The 27,018-nt window shown below is 38.8% G+C and overlaps 1 protein-coding gene across 1 annotated transcript in view; it reads left to right on the top strand.

The window, feature by feature from the left end:
• RABL6 (RAB, member RAS oncogene family like 6) overlaps nucleotides 1-27,018 on the top strand; it is a 1,129,210-nt gene that overhangs the window by 921,349 nt on the left and 180,843 nt on the right. Inside the window, exons 9-10 of the mRNA XM_044058056.1 lie at nucleotides 6,211-6,578; nucleotides 21,337-21,484. Coding sequence (XP_043913991.1) covers nucleotides 6,211-6,578; nucleotides 21,337-21,484 — 516 coding nt within the window. The remainder of the gene's footprint in view (nucleotides 1-6,210; nucleotides 6,579-21,336; nucleotides 21,485-27,018) is intronic.

Raw genomic sequence — 27,018 nt, 5'->3', positions numbered from 1 at the left:
GTGAGTCATTCACTTTGCTTCCGAGAATTTTTTGAGAGATGTCTTCGGAGTCTATTCAAAGAACTATTGAGAGTTTTCTGGTCCAGTCGGGGGAAGGAAGTATACCTCCAGCACAATGGGAAGGTGCAGAGCAAAATCATTGAAGTCGTGATAATGTGGTTCCTGTTATCCTTATTAAATGGGATGAAGAAAGGACAAAGCAGTGAAATAATCCATTTTTTGTCCATAGGCGAAGGAGTAGAAGCAGCCGTGGCTCCAGAGGTTAAGGTACTGTTTGAGAAAATGGAGAAACTACTTTATAAAGAAACATCAGTATTTATGAACTTACAAAGTTTGCAAAGGTATGTGGAACTATTACACCGAGGGGCTTAAGGGCAGTAAAAAGCCCCTCAACTCTTTGATTTAAATAATGAAGAGGACAAGCAGTTGCAAACCCGATGGATAGCTACAGCACTTAGGTGCAACGTCGAATGGGTAAATATCTTATTGGAGAGGGATATTGCTAAAAGGCAAAAATGTAAAGAAGAAACCGGGACTCTGTGTTGTGCTATTATTCAAACGACTGGCAGTGGTACTTTAGAGCATACTTCACTGGGGTAACCAGAGGCTTTTAGCTTATGAAAGGGAACTTGTAGAAAGGAAAGTCAACCTAATCCGTGATTTGCGGGATTATGAACGCAATCAGGCATTCATGTTTTCGATCAGTCAGAAGAAAAAAATGCAATCACGTTAGGTTTTATGGTGAACAGGAAGGCAACAGAAAACATTGTATGTATTGGCGGGAAGTACAGCATCTTCCACAGACCATGATATTGAGGACAGCGGTGAATATCCTTACTTACCAGTGGCAGGAAACCTGGAATATTTAAACAGAACTTTTTGTAGCAGGAGAGATTTTAAAAGTGACAACAGAAAAAGAACGAGAAGTAATTAGGAAAGTGGACCAAACTATCATAGAGACCCAGCATACAATATGCAGACATTTAAACAAGGTAAATGGCAGTGATGAATATGGACAAAGAGTTTATTATTAATAATATAGATGATTATGTAGTTAATCTTTCTGGTTGTTGTTTGTCAAACAATGATATTTCTGTGCTTAACAGAGGTTTGAAGTTTATTCTCACAGTGTTACCTAGAATACATGAAGTGAAATGTGAAATTTTTAAACTTGTTAGGAAATTGCATTTAAAAGACTATAAATAATGAAATCGGGGAGTATAATATTAGTGACTCCAGTGATTCAAGTTTTTTTTTCATGTAACTCAGACCAAGAATCCAATGCCCATTGTAAACTTAATACAAAATGTGTAACATTTAAAAGTGACTTTATGCATCCTTTTAGAAATGATGTAATACAACAATTATCATCATTGTTAAATTATAGTGTGGAAAAATAATTCAAATTATTTAACTGTAATAGAAAGCAGATTCAGTATAATCTGAAGAAGAGTGAATGGCAAAGTCTGCTGGGTTTAAGTCAGAATAGGGAGTTAGTGATTAAACCAGCAGACAAAGGAGGCAAGTTAGTGATTTTACATTTTACTCAGTATTTAAGGATGTGTTACAAGCATCTAAATAATAATGAAGTATATGAGAAGATAAGAGTTAGAAGTTTACAATAAGGCAATGGTTGATTGTAAGGAAATGCTGAACAAAGGTGTGAAATTAAACTATTTATCTGTGGAAGATGTGCAATACAGATTAATAGTAAGAATTGTACCATGGCCTGTTTTTTTTTTTTGTGTACCAAAAATTCACAAGAGTTTACATGACCCACCAGGCCCTCCTATTGTATCAGCCTGTGGTTATTTTACTCACAATTTATCATGTTTTCTACATAATTATTTATTAACTGAAGCTGTTATCATCGTATATTAGAGATATGTCTGATTTTAAAGAAAAAATTAAAAAATATAGAATGGACTAGTACTATGTATTTTATAGTTGTAGATGTGGTAAGCTTGTATACTAAGCACAGATGTGGTATGGAGGCATTATTATATTTCTTAGGTGATGCCCTCAAAGCACATTATGTTTTAGAGTTGGTTATGTTTTGTTTAAATAACATGTTTGAGTTTAATGGGCAGATATACAAACAACTCCAAGGCACGTACATGGGGCCAGCTTTGGGTTTATTTGAAAATTGTTATATTTATACTACTGTCTGTTTTAAGCAACATGTTATAAAATATTTTATGTTTATATTTGACCTCATTTTTATTTGTAATGGGGGACATGAAAATGTGGGGGAATTTATACAAAATTTGCATAAGAACAGAATTGGTATTTTCTTTGACTGCCTACATGGGGGCAAAAAAGTAATTTTTAGATATTACCATAGAAGGCTTAAATGAAGGTATGATAAACACTAAGAATTTTAGAAAATGTGAGCAGTTTAATTATATCTTGCATGGACAAAGCTGTCATCCCCTTGCACTTTGAAATCTATACCTTCTAATGAATTTTTGAGAATAAAAAGGTTGTGTAGTGATGAAAGTGAGTGTCAACAAGAAATAGGAAATCCTACTCAGATGTTTTTGAATAGGGGATATGAAGGAAATATTGTATGTGCAGATATTAAAAAAAACATTTGAAGGGCAAAAAGGCTACATTCAAAGAGGGAGAAATTGAGTAATGAGGAAGGAGAACATAAACATGAATGAAAAGGAGAAACGGATATTCTTTGCAACAAAATATACTCTTCGCTGGAGAGGTTGATTAGTCTTATTAGATATTGGGATGTTGTGGGGAAATGAAAAAAAAAATGAATTTCAACAATAACAATCGACCTTGTATTTTCTTTAGGAGAGGTGGGAGTTTTAAGGATATGGAGTACATGGGAGGTTTAGCCTTCTGGAGGTTAGGAGTAGTGAGGAATTAGGATTAAAATGCACGTTCCCTTGTGGCAAGTGCACATGTTGTGAATTCATAGTTCATTCCCAGACATCAATGGAAACAAGTTTCAAGCAAAAGGTGCATTTAGTTGCACAACAGAGGGGTGATATATGGGCTGAGATGTCCATGCAAGAAATTTAATAGAGGGGAAAGTAAGATACATTTTTCAATGAGATTAAAAGAACATATTAGAGACGTCAAAAAAGGAAAGGTAGAGAGCCCTATAGCTTTTCATTTTCAGAAGTATCTCCTAATAGTAACCCATCAGGTTTGCAAGAGACTATTTTAGAAGAGATGAATAAGGAATATTGGGGTAGAGGTGATATAAAAAATAGATTAAGGAGACGGGAGTCAATTTTTATTTTGGAATTTGGTACTTTATCCCCAAAAGGTTTTAAGAAAGAATGTAATTGGAAGTGTTTTTTTAATGGAGTTTTAATGAATCCATTAGTTTTAATTGTTTAATTATTTGAATGTATAATTGAAATGTGTATGTATAAGATCTGTGGGTGAAAGTATACTATGTAAAGGCTTAACAGCCAAGGCGTTAGGAGATACTATTGTGATTTTTTGTTTGTTTTAATAAAGTGTGTGGCTTGTTGGTACACTGGACTCTTGATTTTTGTGGTTGCCACCAAGCAGGTAAAGGGCTTTCATCCCAACTTATACAAGGACCTTCAGACTGGTTCCATATAGTTAACATATCTCTTAAATAACAGACTGTATCATGTGACTGTAAGCAGCCAGTAAAATGTGCAAAGGACATAAGTTATATGACTACTAAAACTATGTATCACAGTAACTAAAATTCGTAGAGTTCACCCCAGAAACACAACTAAGAACCCGAAACAAGACACGGTTTTGGCAAGACCATTCCCAAAAATCCCTCACCAAAAGTAAATAATCTGTTTAATACAAATGAAAAAACAGGCAACACAAAGTTAAGCACTTTCGTCCATTAAGACAGTTGGACTTGAACAGAGTAATGGTGCCGTAACATTAAAATTGTTAACTATACAGTTTGAATGATCACGTGTAACAAAACAGCCAATGACAAAAATCCATCAATTGTAACAAAACAGCCAGCCAGTTTAATTAATTGATGCATTAATCAATCAATTTCATTAATTGATGGATTTTTGTCATTGGTTCGGAACAGTTTTGCCAACACCTCGTCTTGTTGTCTGCTCTTGTGTATCACAGTACAAAACATGCCAGCTGTAAAATACACCATACATAAAACATCACACATTTAATTTTCAAGGGTACATTTAAATTAAGTGTTTTTAAGACTAAAGAATCTATGTGATTCAAACAAATTTGCCAGTAGTTTTATTTGGTGTCTGAAATATTTTCTTTGTCTCCACCTCTTGGAGTGATTTGTATCTTTTCCAAGATGTGAATGATAACTCTGTTAAAGGGCTCACAGGACCCTGCATGTCTAAGAAAAGCAGTTTTTGTATTCTAAGTTCTGATTTCCTATATGTGTTCATGTGTTCTGGGTGAATCCGTCGTAGCAGTCCTCCCTGTGTAAAAATAGCCCCACTTTGTGCAGTCAGATACATATACTACATTACTTGATGTGCAGGTATAGTGGTCCCCATACCATATGTTCCACTAGTAATAAGGGTATAAGCCATGGTCTGTTTGGAATAAAATGATGTGGCACATGCCCCCCCCCCCGATGTTACTGTATCTTGGCTTTTTGGAAAGAAATAATCCAATCATTCCCCAATATCAGGTGAATATGATAACAGCAGTTTTAAATTGCAGTTTCTTTTGTTAATAACTGTAGGGTGATTCCCTCCTGTTTTTTCCAGATCACATGTGATGTAAGTATGTTCTTATTTTCTTTATTATTTCTTTGAGTACAACACTGTGGGTTGGAAATATAGACTTATTTCTCTCCAGCCTATCACAGTCCTTGAATTTAGTTTTACTTATATTACTACATTTTATTATTGGTTTATGTTTAAAAAAGGACTTGATAACTGGCTAGGTGTTAGGGTGTATGAAACTTACTCAACAGTTGGCAGGCTCACTGAGGGTCTTATCTAAGGCCATGAGTTTGAATTATATAAACAATGAAACATTATGTTCACCAAATACAACTGGTCTGAAAATCAACCAGACAAAAATCTTAGCTGTAAAGTTTTTTGTTTGTTCGTTTTTGTTTTTTGTATGTGAAGCTCCCTGTATCCACTTTGTGGGGGGCAAGCTTCCCTGCAGTATCTGAACTTGTATGTGAGGTTTGTGGTCATACGTACATGAGGAATGGAAAAGTCTTTCAAAACAAAGCAATCACTGCTGGTCCATACTTATAAACTTTACCAGCAGTGATTTCCATGTGAGTTGTTGAATAGGTACTTTCAGCTTTTGTAGTGCAAAGTTCCCGGCTTATTTATTGAATTGTTGGTTGTGATCATGTCATCCTCTGTTGGTTTAGAAATTGATTGTGATCACCTTGTCCTTAGAATTAACTTTGGCCGCTGTTGATTTAGATTGTTGCTGAGAGACATTTGTAATGGACCATACTTTGCCGACAGGTTTGCCACCCTTATTTTGTGTTAAAACTGACATTTCCAAAGAAGTTGGTAACAGTTCTTTTTGCTGGAAATGACATTTTTTTTTTATTTGTGTTAAAACTGAGCTGTGGGGATATGGAAAAGATCAGATGTCTTCCTTGCTGCAGTTTGCTAGTTCGTGTTTTTTATGGATGCAAAGCTTGATATCACATGCTGCTAATATTTTAAGGATGCAAACCATGATATCAAATCCCTGTTTTTTTTTTGCATAAGCATAACAAGTGGAATAATATTATAAATGTAAAGCGTAGGGTACAGCACTGGTGAACACCATAGTCATCGCACAGATTCTTCAGTCTTCAACGGTGTCCCCTACAACCTGTCCATCACTACTGTAGGTACCGAAGTGTAGCAGTGCATTAGTGAAAACACATGTAAGTACTGTTGGAATGTGCACAGGTTACACAGAAGGTTAGGAAGCAGCCAGTGAAATGAGGTAGTACTGACCCCTAATGTTCACACCAAATAGCTTTCGGTACAGTAATACGAGAAGGTGCATTATAGTGCCGTTATGCAGCCTGTAAGCTAACAAAATTGGCACTTTTTTTTCTTGAAGCTACCATAGGAAAGACTGTAAAACCTCACATTCAGGTTCTCTGTACAAGTTACTGTCTTAAAAGCAGCACAGACTTTGATGATGGACTCTAAATTCTAGCCTATGTAATTAAGGTACTGAAACTCTCAGAATCTTACAGTTGCTGATTTTATTAATTTCCTTTCCATCTAGTTTTCTTGACATGATGGAAGCCCGAAGTAGAGGTTGCCCAACTCCACTAAGCAGCAATGGACAAAGTCCGTCTTCTGGTTCGCAGTCTCCAGTTGTGCCTCCCAACTCAGCTTCAACAGGAAGTTCCAGCCCGGGGGTGCCTCTGCAGCCTGCACAGTCATGTCCACCTAATTCTACACCATCTCCTTCACCATCCACCTCACCAGCACCAGTACGAGAGCCTCAGGACACAAGCACTCCATCGCCTTCATCCGTCACACCAGCACCACCTGTGGCTAATGCAGCAGCACCTACCACTCAGAGACGCAGTATTATCTCGCGCCTTTTTGGGTCCTCTGCAGCTACAGAGAATTCAATATCACAGCCTGGTAAGATGTATCTGGTATTCCTATTACTTGCATTTCAGTTGTGCATATGATCTTAAGTTATAAAAAGGCCACATGTTCTGCAAAGTCTTCATTGATGAAAAATTAGCCTGTAGGTTTATTTTCCTCATTCTTTATGTGTATAGAATTACAAGTATCTTTTTGTTTGAGTGATGGACGCTTCCTGTAATGGATGATAAAACAATGTGCATGTAGATTAAAAGACATTAATGCTTTACACACTACTGGTAAAGGTAGTTGTGATAAAGAAATAATTACTTGAAGAAGACAGAAACCCTAGATGTCTTAAATAGCACTAATGATGTAAAAAAAATTATGTATTTATTGTACATTTGTTGACGGGGAGTGTCCGACTGAGCTGAAGCCCTTTTTCAGCAGAGGTCCGGGGAGAAAAGCACCAATATAGAAAGCATTTTAGTAACAGTTATTACACTCATAGAAATATACAAAAAGGTTACCATTCTGGTAAAGTAGTTGACAAGATTAAACAGTACAAATCAAAAAAGATAAAAAGTGTAAAACATAGGAAATTAAATGTTTAGTTTCAGTAGGTTAGGGAATCTAACAATACTAAGCAGAGTATAGACAATACGTTTAGGAGAATTTCTTAGGAAGTAAAGGGAGAAAGTTATTATGTTAGGTGGTGTGTAATTGTTACACAGTGCAATGTGAGTTGGTTGTGGTCAAGGTGATTGTGAACAGTGGAATGTCCAGTGTTTTTTAAAGTAGTCTTTGGTAGCTAATTTAAATTGTTTGGGATGAGTAAGGTACCTTATTTCTAGTGGGAGTTTGTTCCATGCACTAGAGGGATGATAGCTATATAGATTGCAGCCTGCTTTGGAATTGGGTTTATGAACCTTTAACAGATCTTGGGTTGTGCTTTGGAGATGCCTGGTAGGCCAATAGTTAGAGATGAGAGGTGATAGAGCAGGGCAGAAGGCTGGCTAATATAGAATGGAGTGAATGATTTCCAGCTGGGATTGAAGAAGCAGTTGAGGTAGTTCTAGCCAGTTTAGGTATTTTAGGGAGAGATAGTGGTGAGATTTATATGTTTGTTGAGCAGCAGATCTTGCTATCTTGTGATAGGTTGATTCAAGTTTAGTAAGAAGGTATGGATTTAGATTAGTGAGTATTTGGGAACAGTAAGTTAAACATGATAGTAGGTATGCATGAGTAAGTAAGTAATCATTTCTAGTACTTATTAAGAACTGGGACCCTTGTAAGGTAAATACTTTTCTACCTCAGTGTTGAATTGTGTTACGGTGACTATACAAAAGCTAAATGTGTGAGAAATAGAAACAAACACATAAAATAAAATAAACGTATGAATAGCCTACTTCAGAGGGATGGAAATTCCACACATCGAGAAAGTAATGTTATCTGTTGAAATTAATGTTGTTGTTAGACCCCTCAGATTTAGGTTTTGTCCTTTTAGCGATAGTAATGAAATACCAAATTCTCAGCAGCAGGTACCTGTGAAAATTCCAAAGATCAAAATCGGAATCTCAGAATAGCAGAATTGAAAGTGGGCATGTAGGAGACTTGTGGTATGTTGGACTTCTCCCTCTACTGTCAAGATACCGGGATCATGGAGGTAGTTGGTATATGCACTTTGTAAGGGTGCATGTCAGCGTGTGCAAAAACATGTTTTAAAGGTGCAGCAGTGAGTTCTGGAATGTGATGTTTTTAGTTTGAATTTTAGTTTATTTTTGAAGTGTTGTGCAAAAATCACGTCTCAGATTTTTGATAGGGAGCCTAAATTCCTGTTACAGTTTAAAAATAGGGTCTGTATTCCATTTAAATGAACCATTTGTATATATTCCCAAGTACATTTTACAGTCCTTAGATCATTCCTGAAAGGTAATGCATCTGTTTAATGTTTGCATTGCTTTATGATATACAGTGGTGTAAGTTAGGAAGAACCAATCCACACATCACATTCCCTAAAAGAGCTTTGGGAATATAATGCATACTCCACAGCTTGCCCACTACTTTTCTTAAAAACAGACTTTTGCTTTAATTTCAGTGGTCATTTTGGATGGAGAATTGCCATAATATCCTTTTCTTTGTATAGTGGCATGTGTATTTATTTTTGTTGATTAGGGTAATCCTACTAGCTGCTTTCAAGGGAGACTCTTGGTCCATGGTGGTAGCCGTATTGATCAGGGGAAATTTAACCATGAGCTGGAGAAGATTCCTGTACTCTTTTCAGTAAGTGTCAGGGATCTTTATTTTACAGCCCCCTAAGGTACCACCAGCACAGGCAGATGGGACATCACGTTAACATTTCACCTGAAGGACAATATACTTAGTAGTGCAGCCCCCCCCATGTTGCAGTAACAATAGCACCTCTTATAAGAATTGAACTCCTAAACTTATGATCTCCAGCATCAGAGGTAAATGTGCTATCTGTTGTGCCACTGATTCTGTCTTAAAATACATTAAACCATTGTCTTACAGTTGCTTAAAAACCTTCATTTAGAACAAAAATAAATCATCCCTTTGTACTCTTGCATAATTCTTCATCTCTTTATTTCAGCACTTGCAGGGGAGGGGGTTGTAACCATTGTGGCAACTCTTAGAAACATTGCAGTCTGACCCCCTAGATTACCAAATCCTAATTTAAATAGGAAACATTATGCTACCAATCCCTTAAATTCTTCATGACTCTTCAGTTTTCTGTAGGAAAAAAAGTTTATACAGTAGCATAATGTACTGCACTATGTTTTTTCAACACAAAAATAGCTCCAGATAGTCTCACTATTATATAATAGCCTTAATTTAAGGTTAAGTTTGGGTTCTGATGTGTAGTATGCTAGCTATGCTGAAGCTCTCATAAGCAGTCCTAGCAGTGATAAGCATATTTTTGAGGCATGACCTAAAATATGTCATTGATATATTTTACAATATTATGAGTTATTAAGCTCAAATTGGCCATTCATATGTCCATGACAATATCAATACTTGCTTCTCAGCTTGCTTGCACTTTAATACCATCAAAACGCAATAAAAGTCTTCAGTCACATTCTGAAATTCAATACTAAAAAATTGTTTTAAAAAATCAGTAAATAAATTGCAACTTTTACAGTTGTAGCTGCTGGATGATGTCACAGTGGCAGCTTAAAAAATGTCCTTTGCATGTGTGTTACATAAAGTGTAAAAATGGCAGTTCATTTTGCAGCATTTCTGCTTGTTAGTACACAGTGATGCATGCAAGTCTTTATATTTTACTTTGAAAGGAGGTATAGCTAATCATTTTACCACCTTTAATGCACTTGTATGAAAAATCTTACTTGGAATACAGCAGCTTGTCATTCCATTAGTAAGTTTCATCAGTGGAGCATTTTGTGGCAAATGAATTGATGACAGTTCTAAGAATGGTGTTTTTTAAGTGTTTGTTGAAACTGATTGTTCAGGTTATATTGTACTTTTGAGGCAATTTACTTCAGAACGGTTTTTGAATGTTTGAGTTAGTTGAACACGGTTGCAGTTTGTTTCACTGTTTTAACATTGCAGTTCAGCAGATGTGAAGCAAAATGGGAGTTTTGATGCAAGTGGTCCTTCGCTCTTCCTAATGCATTTTAAATGAGATATTCATTGGTGTGGGCTTTGATGCAGTGATGTGAATCTATGCAACCTGTAAATCTACAACACTATATATTGAAAAAAAAAAACAAAAGCTGAAAATATTCTAATTTTCTGTGTAACAGCAGGTAATACATGGTTGGATGGGGTTGACCTGTTGCATGCTTAGCTGTTTTGTCTGTTTTAGCTTTCACTCTTGTGACCAAACTACGTCAGGTTTATTTTTATTATTTATGAATTTGTTAACTGGGTAAATGGGTTGCGCCAAGAACTTCTTTTCAGCTGCGACCCTGGTGGAATACAGAGACATGATACTGTGCGTGAAAACACACTTTTGTGCTAAAATACAAGTTGGCTTCAAGTCACTTTTGAGAGAAATACCTTTTCAAAAAGCTTCTGAACACTGGCAATTTGTACTGAACTTGCGACAGTAAAACTTTAAACAAATCTTAGACAGTAAAACAGGAAGATATGAGTTCTTTGTCATTCATCTCATTAAAATTCATCTCAGCAAAATGAAGCATGTGTTGAGGTTATAAAAAGATTCCTTCCTGTCTTATGCTAAAGAAGTGGAATCCTTTGTTTCTGTACAGACTGCAGCAGCAAAGTGAATTATAAAAGATAGTGCAGTCTTCTTCAGATACCGAAACAAATAATGAAAGCTCTGGGCTAACAAAGGGAACCATTGTGTGCTCACTTAAATGAAACTAGACCATAATACGGATCCACATACTATCACTATTTCAGGTCAAACTGTAATCTGCTTTTCATTCTCATCATCTGAGTCACAGCTGTACCTTGTGTCATGTGCAGTTACTCAAAAGTAAAATGGAAATGGCATGAAACTTCTGAATAAACAGAAAAAACGAAATGTACTGCTGTGAAATAAGCAATTATTAGTCAAAAAGCACAACAATTGTAAACTGATCCCAAATCAGTTGGTATTTTTATTATACTTTAACAGTTGCATTTTACTGAGAAAGAAGTGGAAAAATAAACCTGTAAGGAAAGCGGGAGCATGAACAGCATTCTTAAAGTGCTGAACAGTGTTATTCCTTACCCTTGTATAATAGCAAAGGTTCATTGCCAGCATGTGAGATTCGCTGGGATTTTTCCATGTTTGATCACTTGAGTTTTATCCTTACTAAACCCACAATAGAATAACCAGCGAAAAAGAACCAAAAACCAAAAAGCACTGGGAGTCAATTTTTGTGTTTTATTCATGTTGGTTGTTTGGTGGTTCTTCAATAAACATCTATGCTCCTCTTATTGGTGGACTCCCAGTTTTTTTTTTTTTTTTTTTATCCTTACTACCATATCATAACAGGACTGAGTAAATTTTTCCATACCCCACAAACCTGAGCATGTATTGCTGCTGTACTAAATTATTGTCAAGATAAAATGTTTTCGTTGTGGACTCCATGGCAGAAAGCATTATTTCTTAAAAGAGGAAGTAGGACTCGAATCTGTTAAATGTAGTCCTTGAAGTCTAGTCTTCTCATCCGGCTAAGATAAAGATGGTAACATTGCAGGTTGGTATTTGGAAATGAGGCTCTTTAAGCAGTAAGTCTCACCACAGGTTATGACATGCTGAATAACCTGAATCCTGTGGGAGTTTGTGGCTTGTTTTTTGCATTCTATTGACCAACGTTAGATAAGCAGTGCTATTTTAAAGGAAAATGTGTAGAATCATCATTATTGTAGTTAATCCAATGGCGTTGTGAATGGCTTAAATAACTTAAACCATTTGGAGTTAGAAAGCATTTTAAGAAATATTTTCTTTACCTGTGTAGATTCACTTTTCAATGTTTTTTTGTCTGTTGGCCCCAGTGTTTTGTGTGTGTGTGAAGCTAGCGGTTTTGGTATAGGTGGTTTGGCCTTTTTAAAGCATAGCTCCCAACCTGCTAAGAGGCCAGTGTGGAACACACACCATAACAATGTGTGACGGTCACAATGTGGGACAACCTGTTTTCGCACTGCATGAAAAGTGTACCTTGATCATGGCCATGGCCTCTCAACCAAAACACACACACACACACACACACACACACACACACACACACACACACACACACACACACACACACACACATATTCACCCTTGTCATACCTCTCAACTGCCCAGAATTTTGCAGAATGTCCAAATTTCTGCCTCATATTTTTGATCTGTTCCTCATAAAATATGTAGTTTTCTGGCAAATCACAGAGGAATGAAATAATAAGGTAATAGAAATTTGAGTTTGACATCATATCCTTCAGAACATGTATGGTCACACAAAGCCTGTTATTCTAGCAATTTTCTAAGTTTATAAGAGCAATATTTAAAATTGGTCCCTTTTTTGGGCCCTTGTCCTCCCATTAGTTAAGGCTATGTCCAGATTTCTTGTGCTTAGAGGATGGGAGCTGTGACACTGTCACTTACTCACACACACACACACACACACACACATCCGCATGCATGCGCGTGCACACACATTTACCCTTATCATACCTCTCAACTGCCAAGAATTTTATAGAGTGTCCAAATTTTTGCCTCATATTTTTGGTCTGTTCCTGTTAAAATATGCAGTTTTCTGGAAAATCACAGCGGAATTGAGATAATAAGATAATGACAATTTGAGTTTTAGGCATCATATCCTTCAAATCACGTATGTAACACAAAACCTGTTATTCTAGTGCCTTTCTAAGTTTATAAGAGCAGTATCTAAAAATTGTCCCTATTTTTTGCGGCATTACCACCACATTATGTTTGGCTATTGGCTTTGTCTAGATTTCTTACTCTAGGAGTCTGAGAGGTATGTGTTTAAAGAGAAAGAAAAAAATAAAATAGAAACAAAACAGTACCAAAGTAAATAACTGCAATGCTAGCAGCTAAAAGGATTAATTTTAACTACTGATATTGCAGTTACTTACTTTGGTACTGTTTTTGTTTTATTTTTTCTCCCTCTCTTTAAACTCAGTTTTCCACAACCATTCCTGGTACATGAATGGGAGCATATTTGGGAGCTCTCATTGGCTCCCGTCCTTAGGAACAGTTATTTGATCGGTATGTATACCGCAGTGGGAATTGGCTGTAGTTGCAGAATACAAGCCAATCAAAAATTGTGTAGCACAGCCAACTATTGGATTGGTTTGTATACCTCGATTCCTATTGGCAGTAGTTGCAGAGTACAAACTAATAAAAAGCTGTGTAGGGAGCCAAAGCTGTTCAGTGTGCAACAGTGGGTTTGCTTATGGTTGAATGCGGAACATTCCACATAATCCGGAGCACTTCGCTGGTCAGCTTTAAAGTCTGAGCAGTTTTTAGAGAGAGAGAGAGGATTCAAGAATGATAACCACCCTTTGTCATCCTTTTGTGAAGAGAATAACAACCTCCTCCAGGTTATCTCATGGAGTAATCTTTGCTTTTCTAGTTACTGTTAACTGGGGCTGCAGAGGCTATATCAATTTTCCTTAAATCTGGTGGTAATTCAGCATTTTGTATCTCTTGACAAAACAGCATAGCCATCTGAATGAAAAAAATTATTGAATTATTCCTCGTTGTTGAGTATTATTCATTTGAACATTACCCTGTCAGCTGTAGTTCAAAAGCGGTTATTTCTTGAGCCCCCACAACCCTCCCAAGTATTGTAAGTGAAAGGAATACCAGCCCTCCTGCTGTAAATTCTTTCTGCTGTTAATCTAGTGCAGTGATTTGATGTGAACCTTGTTTCGTTTTGCAGTACCTAGTGCCTTTTGAAACCACCGTTGTGAGTGTTGTGGCATCATACTTCCAGCATCCACTTGGATTTTCCTTCCAAGGAAATAATTTGTGTTCTGCCTGAAGTTATTATCCATGTTGGAAGCATGTCATTGGACTTGGTGTTTGGCCACTGGCTTGTCAAATATTGCACTGTGTCCTTAATGTGTTTCAATGTGTTGTCTTCTCACTTCGCTGCAGCCTTGGTCAGTTGCTGACATGAATGAAACTGCTTTCCTTCTAATGTCTTGGCTGGCAAATATTTTAAAGTCTGTATCTCAGTTTTTTTTAAAGATTCTATGGTTCAATGGTTCAAATTGGATACAGAAAAGAACACTATGATTGAACCTCAGACCCTTTTTTAGTTCAATTTCCAGATTAGCCCTGTCACTGTAAGTTTCATGTGATGAGCTGGTGGTGGGGTTAACTGGAGACGTTTTCCTTTACCTCTCATTTTTAATATTAATTATCTGGTTCATTAGGCATCCATTTAATTCAGGATACTTCTGTTTCTACTTAGAGGAACATTACTTTGACCTCAGGAGATCCTAGATATTATGGGATGCAAGCTTTGGGTGGTACCCCCCCCCTGTTCTTTGTGTTATAAGAATTATTTTAGGGTCATGTGGAAGCTACTTATGAGAAGGTGCTTTTTATTCCAATAAGATAAATAAGAAATAATCCATGTGTTGGACTCTTGATTTCTTTATTTCTGACCACCTCCCAAGCTTCACTGCTGACACCATTGCTTCTTTCTTGTTTAGAAAATGTACCTCCATTCCTTGCTTCCATTGCAGCAGCTCCGCAGCATGTGGTTGGGTCTCCACCTGTCTTCAGTAGAGAGGACTTTGTGGATCTCCAGGACTACAGTCCTGCTCTAGCATTCCGAGTCGAGGCCAGAGTGGCTTTCGGGGCCTTCTGCTGGGAATTGTTATTAAACATTCTCTATTGCCCCACAACATAGGCAGATAGTGACACAACCATGTGTTTTCACATTTTTTTTTTTTATGGGGTGCTCATCACATCTGTCAGGCCTATTGTAATACCAGCTGGTACTGTTACATTTGGGAAACAGTTCAGCAGTTTAGTCCCAAGAGGGTAGTCAAACAATAGTTCTGTCACCTAAAACTCTACTACCAAGGTCAGTAGTTGATCTGAGGTTGCAGAAGTTACAGGAAGGCACTTTTTTGTGCAGGCTGTGGTCCTGCAGCAGCATGCTACAACTGCTCCCTGTCCATGTTTCAGTGCTTTTTAGTGTTTTTTAAAGTTTTTAAGGTTGGTGAAAATGTATAACAGTGTGCTAAGATACTTTTTTAAGTAACTAGTAAATGCGCCTTCTCAAACTCTAGAGAGTTTTGTCTTTTTAACACTAGATCTCTCTTGGAGGCCTGCTCTTCACATTGGCTGACTGTAGCTGGAGGTGGGAAGAATATTGACGTAACATGACTGGAATTCAGAAGTTTTTCTTTTCTTTTTTTAGTGGATTAAACTACAAAGAGGATAAGAAGCAGTGAGCCAAACTACTACAATAAGTAATAGTCTCAGAACCAAGAAGAAGCACCCCCTTAGAATCGAGGAAGGTCTGGTTCCAGAAACTGTGGCTGGTAGTAGGCCATTTTTTGAGGTGACTCAACAGGAAATCAGATGGTGTCTGGAGTAGGAAAGCTATAAAGGTGGTACAGCAGAATTTTAAGTTGGTACTGGAGAGTAGGAATGTAAAAAGGACAACACAGCAGGGAATTTGAATGGATAACTGTGTAATCGGGCTTCCTGGCAACCAGACTTGTACTGAGGTAACACAACAGGAAACATGACTGTGTTGGATAGTAGGAAACTAAAAAGGTAACATGGCAGGAAGTTCCTTCAGTGTTTGTGAGTAGGAAAGTAATAAGGCAACACAGCAGTGAATTTAAATAATGTTACTGTGTAAACGGACTTCTGTAGGCAGTATTTGTACCCTAAGCAGCTGTGTATAACAACAACAATGATGAAGGATTGTGTTGGGAGATGGAAGGACTCAAAGGCTGAGGGCTGCCAGTATTTCAGACATGACACTTGTGCATGAACGAAACTATCTACTTGAGCTGAGGACAAAGGCAACTGTGCATAACATCACCAAGATGTCCATCCTTATGGACGTATCATGGGAACTAAGAAGAAGGAGGAGGAGGGGATGCTGTGGAGGAGAGAAACAATGTGGTAAGCAGAAGGTAGGTAAGGGACAACAGCAAGGTAATAGAGAGACAATGAGAAGAAGGTTCAAGCCGTAGCTCTCCCCCATGATCATGAGCAATGTTAGAGCACTCAACAACCAGATGGATGAGCTTGTAACAAAAACAAAAGGGAATTCCAGGAGTGCAGTTTAATCTGCTTTACTGAGAAATGTCTGCATGAGCATATACCTGATATGGCAGTAGATATTGATGGCTACCGGTGTTGGAAATAGGAAGAGCACAGGAGGGGAGCTTGTGATTTTCATCAATGAGTGTTGGTGACACCCTGGGCACATAATAACAAAAGAATGTATCTGCAGCCTGGACATTGAGTTATTAGTGGAGGGGCTACAGCCATACTATATGCCCAGAATGTTCTGCCATGCAATTGCTGTTGCAGTCTACATCCTGCCCTCGGCCAGTGCTATGACAGCATCATCGACGTGGTCTCTGTGAGATTCCTGACAAATCATCCAGATGCTCTTGTCCTCATCTCTGGGGACTTCAACTATATCTCCCTGCACAGAACGCTCAGTACTTTCTCCAAGTTTGTCAACTGCCCCACCTGGGAGAACAGAACACTGGACCTAATGTATACAAATGTTAAAGAAGCATACAGTTGGACAGCCATCCCACTGCTCAGGAGATCAGATCACAACCTGGTGCACCTTCTCCCCCTCTGTGCCACTGGTTAAGAAGCAGCCATCCACCATATGGAAGGTCAGGAAGTGGACAAAGGAAGTCAGTGCAACTCTTTGGGACTGCTTTGATACCATGGACTGGAATCCCTTCTGTGGGTGTCATGGGGAAGACATCAGTAGCCTCACTGACTGTGCCACTGAATACATTAACTTCTGTGTGGAAACCACTGCACCTTTAAAATCTGTACACTGCTAACCAAACAACAAGCCATGGATCACCAAGGATATCAGAGCCCTCCTGAATAAGAAAAAGTGACCATTCAGGTCCGTAGACATTGAAAAAGGCACAGAAACACTGTCTGAGAAGAAGGAGGGGAAGAACAGATACAGAAGGATGTTGGAACAAAAAAATGCAACAGTGCAAGAGCAAAGAAGTATGGAGGGGGGATGAAGACCATTACTGGCTTTAAGTTCGGCAGCCGTGTGATCGAGGGGAGTAAAGAGAGAGCCAGTAAGTTTAACATGTTCTTTAATATTTTTGATAAACGCCGTGGACAAACGTGATGTGGTCCCAACTTGCAAAGGGTTGATGTGCTATTGGATAACAAAATAATAATCCTCCAAGTTTCTACACTTCAACACAGGGGAAGGAAGGTTCACCATCAGATCTGGACCAAATGGCGCAAACAAAAATCACCCACACTCCCACCTCAGCTGGCAAAGCAGAAGCTAGCAGTTAGACTATCATCTAATCAGAGCACCAGGTAATCAGAGAACTAAGAAGACTTTGCTCTACAAAAGCGGTGAGGCCTGATGGCATTAGCCCCAGGTGCTGAAGACCTGCCCCTCGCAGCTTGGAGGTCTGCTTATCAGGATCTTCAGCTTGAGTCTCAGTACCGGTAGGGTACCCGTATTGTGGAAAACATCCTGCCTGATTCTGGTGCAAAAGAAGGCACGCCCAGGGGATACTTCAGATTACAGCGCTGTGGCACTCGCGTCACACTGAATGAAAGTCCTTAAGAGGCTGGTCCTTGAAGTACTTCACCCCAAGGTCATCTCAGAACTAGACATCCTTCATTTCACATACTAGGAGAAGATAGGGGTCGAAGATGTCATTGTCCACCTTATGCCTAGAGCATACAGTCACCGGGACAAACTGGGAGGATCCCTCAGAATTATGTTCTTCGACTTCTCACCTGCCTTTAACACCATCCAACCAGACAGGCTGGGGAGCAAGCTATCAACGATGAATGTGGATGCTTCTTTAGTTTCATGGATCCTTGATTATCTGATCGATAGGCCCCAGTATGTGTGACTGCAGGGTTGCGTGTCTGACACAGTGCTGTGTAGCACTGGAGCACCACAGGAGACAGTTTATCATCTTTCCTTTTCATCATGTATACCACAGACTTTAGCTGTAACACTGAGCACTGTCACCTGCAAAATTTCTCAGGTGACTCGGTCATAATAGGAAGTGTCAGACATTGAGACAAGGAGGACTACAGGAGCATGGTGGATAGCTTTGGGAGCTGGTGTAAGAGTAATCAGCTGCAGCTGAACATCAGTAAAACAAAGGCACTGGTAGTAGATCCAAGGAGATCACGATCTCGTCCCCCACTGACCACTCTGTCAGTTAGGGGGATTGAAGTGGAAATTGTTCAGGACTACAAGTATTTGGGGATGTACCAGTACAGTAAGCTGGACTGGTCCAAAAACTCACAGGTGGCATATAAAAATGGTCAGAGTAGGCTGCACTTGCTACAAAGACTCCAGTCCTTTGGAGTCTGCAACACTATGCTGTGGTTGTTCAATGAGACTGTAGTGGCCAGTGCTATCTTCTTCGCAATGATGTGCTGAGGTAGTAGCATAAAGAAGGCTGGGGCAAACAGACTCAATACATTGGTAAGGAAGGTTGGCTCAGTATCTTGAGAACTGGACGCCCTCGAAACCATAGCTGAGAAAAGAATGTTAGCGCATACACCCACTCAACAGAGTCGTGGCTGGACAGAGACCTTCCTTTAGCAGGAGACTGACTAGCATAAAGTGCTCATCTGAATGTCACAGGAAATCCTTCCTGCCCACAACATTCAGACTCCACAACGCCTCCTACCATCTTAGCACCACCCTCACTACTGAAGGAGACCACATAGTGCAGTGTTAAACTCTTACCCATGTTTTTTTTTCCCATCGTTTTTCTCTCTTTTATCTTTTTTTTCAGTGCAATATTAATCATCAATGCAATTATCCTTTGTGCAATATGCTATACCATAGTCAAAGTATCATAATGTGCAATACCTAAATCCTAGTGTGAGTAGAAATTAACACAATGGCTCCCCCTTTCAAGCCACTACTATGTATGGTATCAGACTCATTTAATGCACTGACTGTAGTCAACAGTGTACCTGTGTCAGTTGTTGCTGTTGTATATATGAGTTAACATAAGTGAATATAGTGTTTGTCATATCTAATTATGTAATATATGTGTTTGGTCTACGTTTGTGTCTGTTTATCTGTGTAGTTGTAACATAAGCAGTTTCCTGTGGGATCAATAAAGTATTCCTGATTCTGCATCTGCCTGTTTGTCTGGTACTGATTTTTACAGAAAAAAAAAACACTACTTCATGAAGGTTTCTCAGGAGATGCAAAAGGTACCTAAATACCTTGTTGTTGAGTGTGCGATGTTATTTGTGTACTTGAGCATTTTTTTAGGCATATGCATGCTTTTATCACTGATAGTAATTCACCTCAGGATGTGAGAACAAGCCAGAACTGTCCTCAACGTTTGTAGGGGTCCTGCAGCTGGCATTACTGCTTTGTTTTCCATTTTTGACTTCATTAATGTGCAGGCCCACTCTGCTGGCTCTGGACCTGCTCTACCAAGGAATCTCAGACTTGGACATTGGATTGTGCACCAGCAGTAGTCTTTGAATGCCCCTTATCCTGGACCCCACCCAAAGATAAACTTAGTACTCTTGTAAAGCAGCTTCATGTCAAGATATCAGTTGAATTTTAATTTCCTGTGGATGAGGTAAATCATCTTCTGTACAGAGAACGATCAATGTGATGCAGCTCATTTTTAGCTAGAAATATTGTGCTTAACAAACAGTACATTAGTAGTGACTGAGGTAAATCACAGTAGAAGCAACACGTGAACGTTTTTGCCATTACCTTCAGCATTTGCTTTACAGTAAGGCTGCATACTGAGTGTTTAACATGAGAATATTTCAGTGAGCATGTTGAGGTTTTCATTAATTTTTGTGAATGCTGGCATCTTCTTCTTCTTTCGGCTTTTCTCGGTTAGAGGTCGCCACAGTGGATCACCGTCCGCTCATGATTGGCAGTGGAGTTTTACAGTGTCGAGTTGCCAGCCCGGCGCCCAACCTTCCACAGAAGGCACACACATGCACACACTCACACTTAGGGCCAATTTAGTGTGTTCAATCCACCTACAGCATGTCTTTGGGATGTGGGAGGAAACCGGAGCACCCGGAGGAAACCCACGCAACCACAGGGAGGACATGCAGACTCCGCACAGAAGGCACCCCAGCCGAGGATCGAACCGGAAAACCTCTTGCTGTGAGGCGGCAACGCTAACCGCTGCACCTGGCATATAACCTTATAATTATTATTTTTTTTTTTTTAATTTTTTGCATTTTCGCTCTTCTCTGCAGCCTTGTTGACTCGAACAAGAGCTGTATAAAATAACACGTACACGTCTCCTACTTCCTATTTCATGCTGCCATAATCTGTTGTATAAAGTGGTACAGCCATCCGGAGAGAACTTTCTTTCCTGTCGATTGCATGTTATATTGCTTGCCTTACTGATAGTTTCACTGATGGCTTCATAACAAGATGCTGTGCCTTAACATTACTTATTGAAACGGTCAGTGCTCTGAATGTGCAGCATATTTTTGAAGTAGCCAAACTACTTCAGTTCATTTGTCATCATGGGTTTTTGTAAGAAATATGGGGACATTTCCTGTTAATGTACAGGTAGCATGGTGTCTGTAGGTGAGTATATGTATTTTTTTTTGTGTCTTAATATTTTTTTTCTTAATCTGAGCACCCACACATATCAAACATCTTACCAGTTGCGAAGATTAAAGCCACGTTAATACTTAAGATGTCAGCCTGCCGTAATGCAGCCATGTCAGGTTTTTTTTTTTTTTTTTTAATAATGCAAACATCCACTGATGTGCCACATAAGTGCCCAGGGGAGGGGAGGGGGGTACACAGTAGGTGCAGTGCATTCATGGTCCATTGCCATCTTCAGTTTGCAACACAGCGACACAGCGACTCAGGAAGCCTTGCCATCCCATTTCAGGCAGAGGGTTCTTGTTAGGTCCCTGGTCTCCAACTGAGATTTGTTAGTGGGAACAAGTCCTAGAGATGCCCCCCCCCCCCCCCCCCCGGAGAAGTGAACTCCTTTTTTCCCCCAGCTAGCTCATTGTGTCTTCGTGGTCATATGCAGTAGAGTCCACTCTTATGGTAGATTGCATGTTATTTATTTATTTATTTATAGATTTTTTTCCATGAACATTTCTTTTTTGTTGTCTTCGTAGATGCAGTAGCCCCATCTCCAGTGAAGACACCTAACAACATACAGTCTCTGGATGATTTTGTTCCAGAAGAAAGTCTAGACCGCAGCTTTCTAGAGGACTCAGGTGCTCAAAAAGAGAGAGAAAAAGCAGAACCTCATGACAGCGAAAGGTAGGTGGTGATATAAAAACTACTTGCAGAATGCTGTAATTCTGAGCTGTCACAATCTGCAAGACTAATATAGAACGTTGCCTTTTATGTTTAGCATGTAACATGAACCATTATTTATTTATTTAACATTTGTTTACCGGGGAAGTCCGACTGGGCAAAATGCCCCATTTTCAGCAGAGGCCTGGGGAGAAAAGCTCCACATAATTACAACATAACGGTCAGTATTTTAAACAGTAGTGAAACAGTCAGAGAAATGATAGTAATAAATCGCATAATAACATATTACAGTTCAAGTTAGTAATGAAGGATCACTTAATAACACTTATTTTGACACACTTAGTATCAAGAAATCATTCACTGGAGTAGTGTCTCAGATGTACCTGTTTGGTTCTGTAAATGACACTTAATGTTGTTATACTTACAATCACATGGGAGATCAGTAAGCAAATAGAGATATATTGAAAGTGGAGAGTACTAGGGAGAGAGAGGGTGAGGAGGGGAGATTCCTAGAATTAGAAGAGTTCTTTACCAAAGGAGTGCTTCTGCCTTCCCAGACATCCACAACAAGATGTGTATCATCAGTCCATGTTCCATTTTAAACCTGTTGTAAATTCGGTCATGTCCATAATGACCTACTTATTTTAGCAACTGCATGACGATTACATAGTTCAGGTGGGGAGGTGTTGCCTGACACAACTTTGTCAATATTTGGTTTCCTTTATCAGTCAGTATGTATTCAGTTTTATTTTGGTCAACTTGTATTCAAAGTATTGGCACTGATGTGTATATTGATGTTGTGTGTATATGAATGTGTGTATGTATGTGTGTGTATACATAATGCATGTTCACGCATACAGCACACATTTTAAGATAGTGTGGGTGTATTGTGTGCAGGTGTCAGGAGCACTAGATACAGGCTTCCTGAACTTCCACCCTGATTTAGACAGTCCCCACCAGATGCTCTTCTCATGTTTGAAATCTGGCTGAAACCCCATATTGCTGGGAACAGATGGCCATGTTACAGGAAGGACAGAATTATCTCTGTTAATTTAAAACTAGAAGGGGGGTGTTGCAGTGTACATTATTTGACCCCATGAAGTCAAAACCGTGTTACCCAGCTGCCAAGTAAAAGCAGCTATAAGCAGAAAGTGATCAACACTTATCATTGAGTAGAAGTTAAGAAAGTTGTTGGAAACAAACCATTGTTTGCCCAGAAAAAGGGAAAAAGTTTTAAAAAAACGTTTCAGTCCAAATTGAGCCTTCCTGAGGTGAAGTACAGTAAACGCTCAGTTAACCAAAAAATCAAGCAACCAGAAAAAAAAAATGAAGAAATGCAGTACAGTTTTCATGTGTTGCACTTTCTGTAATTCTACAACATGAACCTTTGCGGAAATGTGGAGTTTCCATCTCTGAGAAATAGTACTTCGTCTTCAGTTATTGAGGTTGTAAGTCTGCATGAGTTACTATAGGCTGTTATTTGCTTTGCCTTCAGTTATCCCACAGTCAGTGTGCATGTCTTCACATCTTGATCACAACGTGGTGAAACAGTTAGATTTTGTCTTGGCATAACCTGATTAGACAGTTTTTGAAGTTACTTTTCATTGATTTTATCTCACATAGACTGATTAAGCTTTTTTCGAGAGTTCCTTTGATTTTGTTTCAGCATAGTCTGATTAAGCAGTTATAGCCTTTATTGACTTTATTTCAGTATAGTCAGATTAAGTGTTTTTTTGAAGATCTCCTTTATTGCATGTTATCAGCATCGTTTATTGAAGCTGTTTTTAAAACAGTCCATCTTTGAATCTTGGAACTTGAACTTCTTGGTGGATGTTCTTACTTACCTGCCCTTTGTGCCTGCTTACTTAGTACACCTAAACTTCATCTCTTGGAAGACATTGTTCTTCGTAGCCATTACTTCTACCACACAGGTGAGCTATAGTTTTGTTGTGTCACAAACCCCTTAGGAATTCTTCAAATTTAGGTTATCTCTGTGTACCAACCGTCCGTTTCTCTCAAAGTGGTGTCTAAATTTTTATTCAGCCAGCCTGCTGACTCTCATTTTTTTCTTGTGAACAGAACGTAGGAGAGGTGCATCCTTTAAACCTTCTATAGTCACTATCATGTGCACTTTTTTGGCATGCTTCAGTTCAAAAGGACTGACCTTTTTTGTTGTGCCTAGTGCTGTGCCCATGAGGTTTGTCTAACATACCCTGTCTTAGTAAATTCCAAACAGAATTTGTCTTTTATCAGTCAGCTGACCTCTATTACAGTGCTGTCAAAAGTCAGTGACATGGTTGCCCAGATACTATTTTTTGCAAGAAAGTGTCTGTAGTGGACATTTGTGCCATGCCTACTTGGTTGAGTGTACACACTGCTTGGCTTTTTTCCCAAGTGTTTGCCAACTGTTGAAAGCCCCTTGATGTAAGGTAAATCTATGAGATTTCACATTTTACAGTGGGTTCCAACTTCATCCTTAATTGCGTTTGGAAGTAGACTTTTCTTCGGACATGTTTTATGTCCGAAGATTCGGCATTCATAGTTTATAATCATATATCCAGATCTGTATTTTCTCTGAATGCAGGTGTTTTCCCTGGATACATTGGCTATTAACCGAATGCAGTTTAATTAAGTTTCTGTCTTTCAAAAAAAAAAATCCTCAAATAGTTAATTCAACAAAAAAAGTAATTTTTATGTTGTTCGAACTCAAGGGTTAAGTGACTGCTTCCTTACCCCCATAGTTTGTGATCTCACAGTATATACATTGCATGCCATAAAATGGGGCCTTTTAGGAGTTTGATAGTACGTGACTTCAAAAATTACAATTGATCAAATGATAAGCTCCTCTTTTTCCATGCTTGAATAAATGTGGGTTAGGAATTGGGGCTTTCTGAGGCCCATTATTCACTGCTCAGAGATGCACCATCATGGAGTGGGGGGATGTTCATGCTTTAACTGCAGGAGATTAAAATGACGTCTGAGAGTTCCCGCAAAGGTGTATATAAGTGTCTGCCTATTCCTTGTATATCTGTTACTTCTCTATTATTTTTTTAGAACTTTGGATGCTTCCATATTTGTTAGATCAGATGTCTGGAAAAAACATATTCCCTCCTTTAAAGCATGTTGAAGGAGTAACTGTAGCTGGCTTCCCAGTAGCTCTTGGCCAGTAAAGGAGAGTCACTGGTTTCATCAAGGGAGTTTACACTTTGTAAAGTAATCAGTTGTGCATCAAGGCACAGTTAGTCAGAAGTGCATATTGCAAGATGATCAACTGTCCAGCAATGCACAAGTAGTCAGAAATGAACTTCACTGACAGACATCACTGTGAAGGTGAACCTTTCCTTTTTCCCCAGACATGCAGTGACTTTAGAGTTGATTGTACTGAGTAAGGGGAGGTAGAGGGCATAGCCCCTTTATAAAGGTCTGTTTTTGTCCCAGAAATGGACCAGTATCTCATACTACACATTAGTTTATGCCTGGGGGCCCACTTCTAGCAGTGTTGGTCTAGGAAGCGAAGGAAGAACCACTTCCTTCTTAAGGAAAGAGTGGCCATTTGCCACACTGTGCTAATCTTCTAGCCTGTACAGAAGCCAGGGAGACAAACAGTGCCATCATAATGTGGTGCATTACCAAGTGGTGGGACCCCTTCCTGTCATGTATGCAGGCTAATCATAAAGTTCTTGACTTTAAGGATTCCCTGCGGGATGCACTGTCGGAGATGCTGGGTACGCAGATTGGTGTGACCAAGGAGATACATTTTCTGAACTATGATACAGAATCAGAATTGCCTAGATATGGTAAGGCCTTGTTGTCTCTAATTGTGGTAGCTGACAAAAAAGCAGTTACTACAAAATGGAAATTAAAATCTAAACCAATTATATTAGAAGGTGTGAATATAGTAACAGAGATAAAACAACTGGAACTGAGATCTTTAGAAAAAGGTGGGAGCTGACTACATAGGAAAAAATGGGAATTATGGGAACAATGCATACAGGGGAGGAATGAGGTTTAAAACAAGGCAGGACTTAAATGAGCTATGTAATGTCTGACTGAAATGATTAGGTAGATAAGTGATGTAGTATGTTTGCAACTAAGAGTATGTTAGCATGGTTTGTGATATAAAATGCTTGCAACTAGGATTGTGTTGGTGTTTTTTTTTTCTTCATTTATGTAAATGTGTGATTACCTGTGCTATAAGTGATGATTTAATAAAGATGATTCTTGTTTAAAAAAGGGGCAGGAATTAAATAATTTATGTAGTGTTACTTAGGTTATATGATATATAGCAATGGGTTACCATCAGATTATCGAACGTTCAAATGATCGACACTGATACGGGGAAGACCATATCATCAAACATTTAAATGTTCGACAATCTGAGGGTTTAAAGTTGGGGATACATACTAGACAACTGAGGTTGCCTAGTGATCCCTGTATATTCCGGTCACCCCCGTTACCTAAATATACCATCTCCGAGATCGCACTATATTCTGGTAATGGGAAATGACAGAATACGAACCTCCGTTCAGTGCAGAACGGGAATATTTCCCACTACTGCAATGTAGTGCGGTCTCGGAGTTGGAATATTTAAGTAGGAGGGGTGTGAGGGGCACAGCCCCCCACATGGGGTGCAGGGGGACTTGCCCCCCCTGCTATAAACAGTTTACTTTTTTTGGATTAGGTTTTTTTATTTACTTTTACATTGTCGAACATTTAAATGTTCGATGATATGGTCTCGATCATATCAGTGTCGAACATTTGAATGTTCAATGATGTAAAGGTAACCCATAGCAATATATGTGAGGCATAATGTTTGTTAATTTTAACTTAACATAGTTTGCTTACTTTTACATAAATGTATATGTCCCTATATCAGAAATGGTAATTCAATAAGGGTGTTTTAAAAAAATCATAAAGATCATGGATCTGGCTCCAGAGTTCAGCTTTCATCTTCAGGCACTCCGAATTCCCATTCAGCAGAACTAGTTTGTAGATACACTGAGCACAGAGCAACTATGGCTCCTCATGAATGGCTTGTGGACAGGAAAATCTTTCTGGCCATTTCAAAGTTGAGCCCCTAACAATCAAACTTTTTAAATCCAAGATGAATCCCCACACCACCACCACCTGTTCTAGGGACATAACAGATCAACACATCCTTAATCAGGTGGAACCAGATAATTTCTTTACACCTGTATACCAAGACATGTTATTTCAGAAGTATACTTTAAAGTAAGAAGTGAAAGAGCAGAACTCATTCTCAAAGCTCTGGACTTCAGATTATATCTGGTTGTTCTAGTTGGTCCAAATGGTAATGTAAGAACTAATATCTCTTTTATTTTACTGTAGGGTTCTCACCAGCTAGATAGGAGACATAAATCCAAACTGCAGGAGCTCAGACTTGGTGTCCTGGAAGGTGTCTTACAGATATCTCATAGTCATTTATTTTTACCAGATATTTTAAGCATTCTTAAAAATTGTTAGAATGCCTACCAGTAGAAAGACATATCTGTCTAAGCAGACTAGATTTTCCCTTT

The sequence above is a fragment of the Protopterus annectens genome, chromosome 16.part0, assembly GCF_019279795.1.
Source record: "Protopterus annectens isolate FY-2018-M chromosome 16.part0, PAN1.0, whole genome shotgun sequence".
Taxonomy (NCBI): Eukaryota; Metazoa; Chordata; order Ceratodontiformes; family Protopteridae; genus Protopterus; species Protopterus annectens.
The sequence above is the reverse complement of the archived record's forward strand: the minus strand, read 5'-3'. Positions and strand labels throughout refer to the sequence as shown.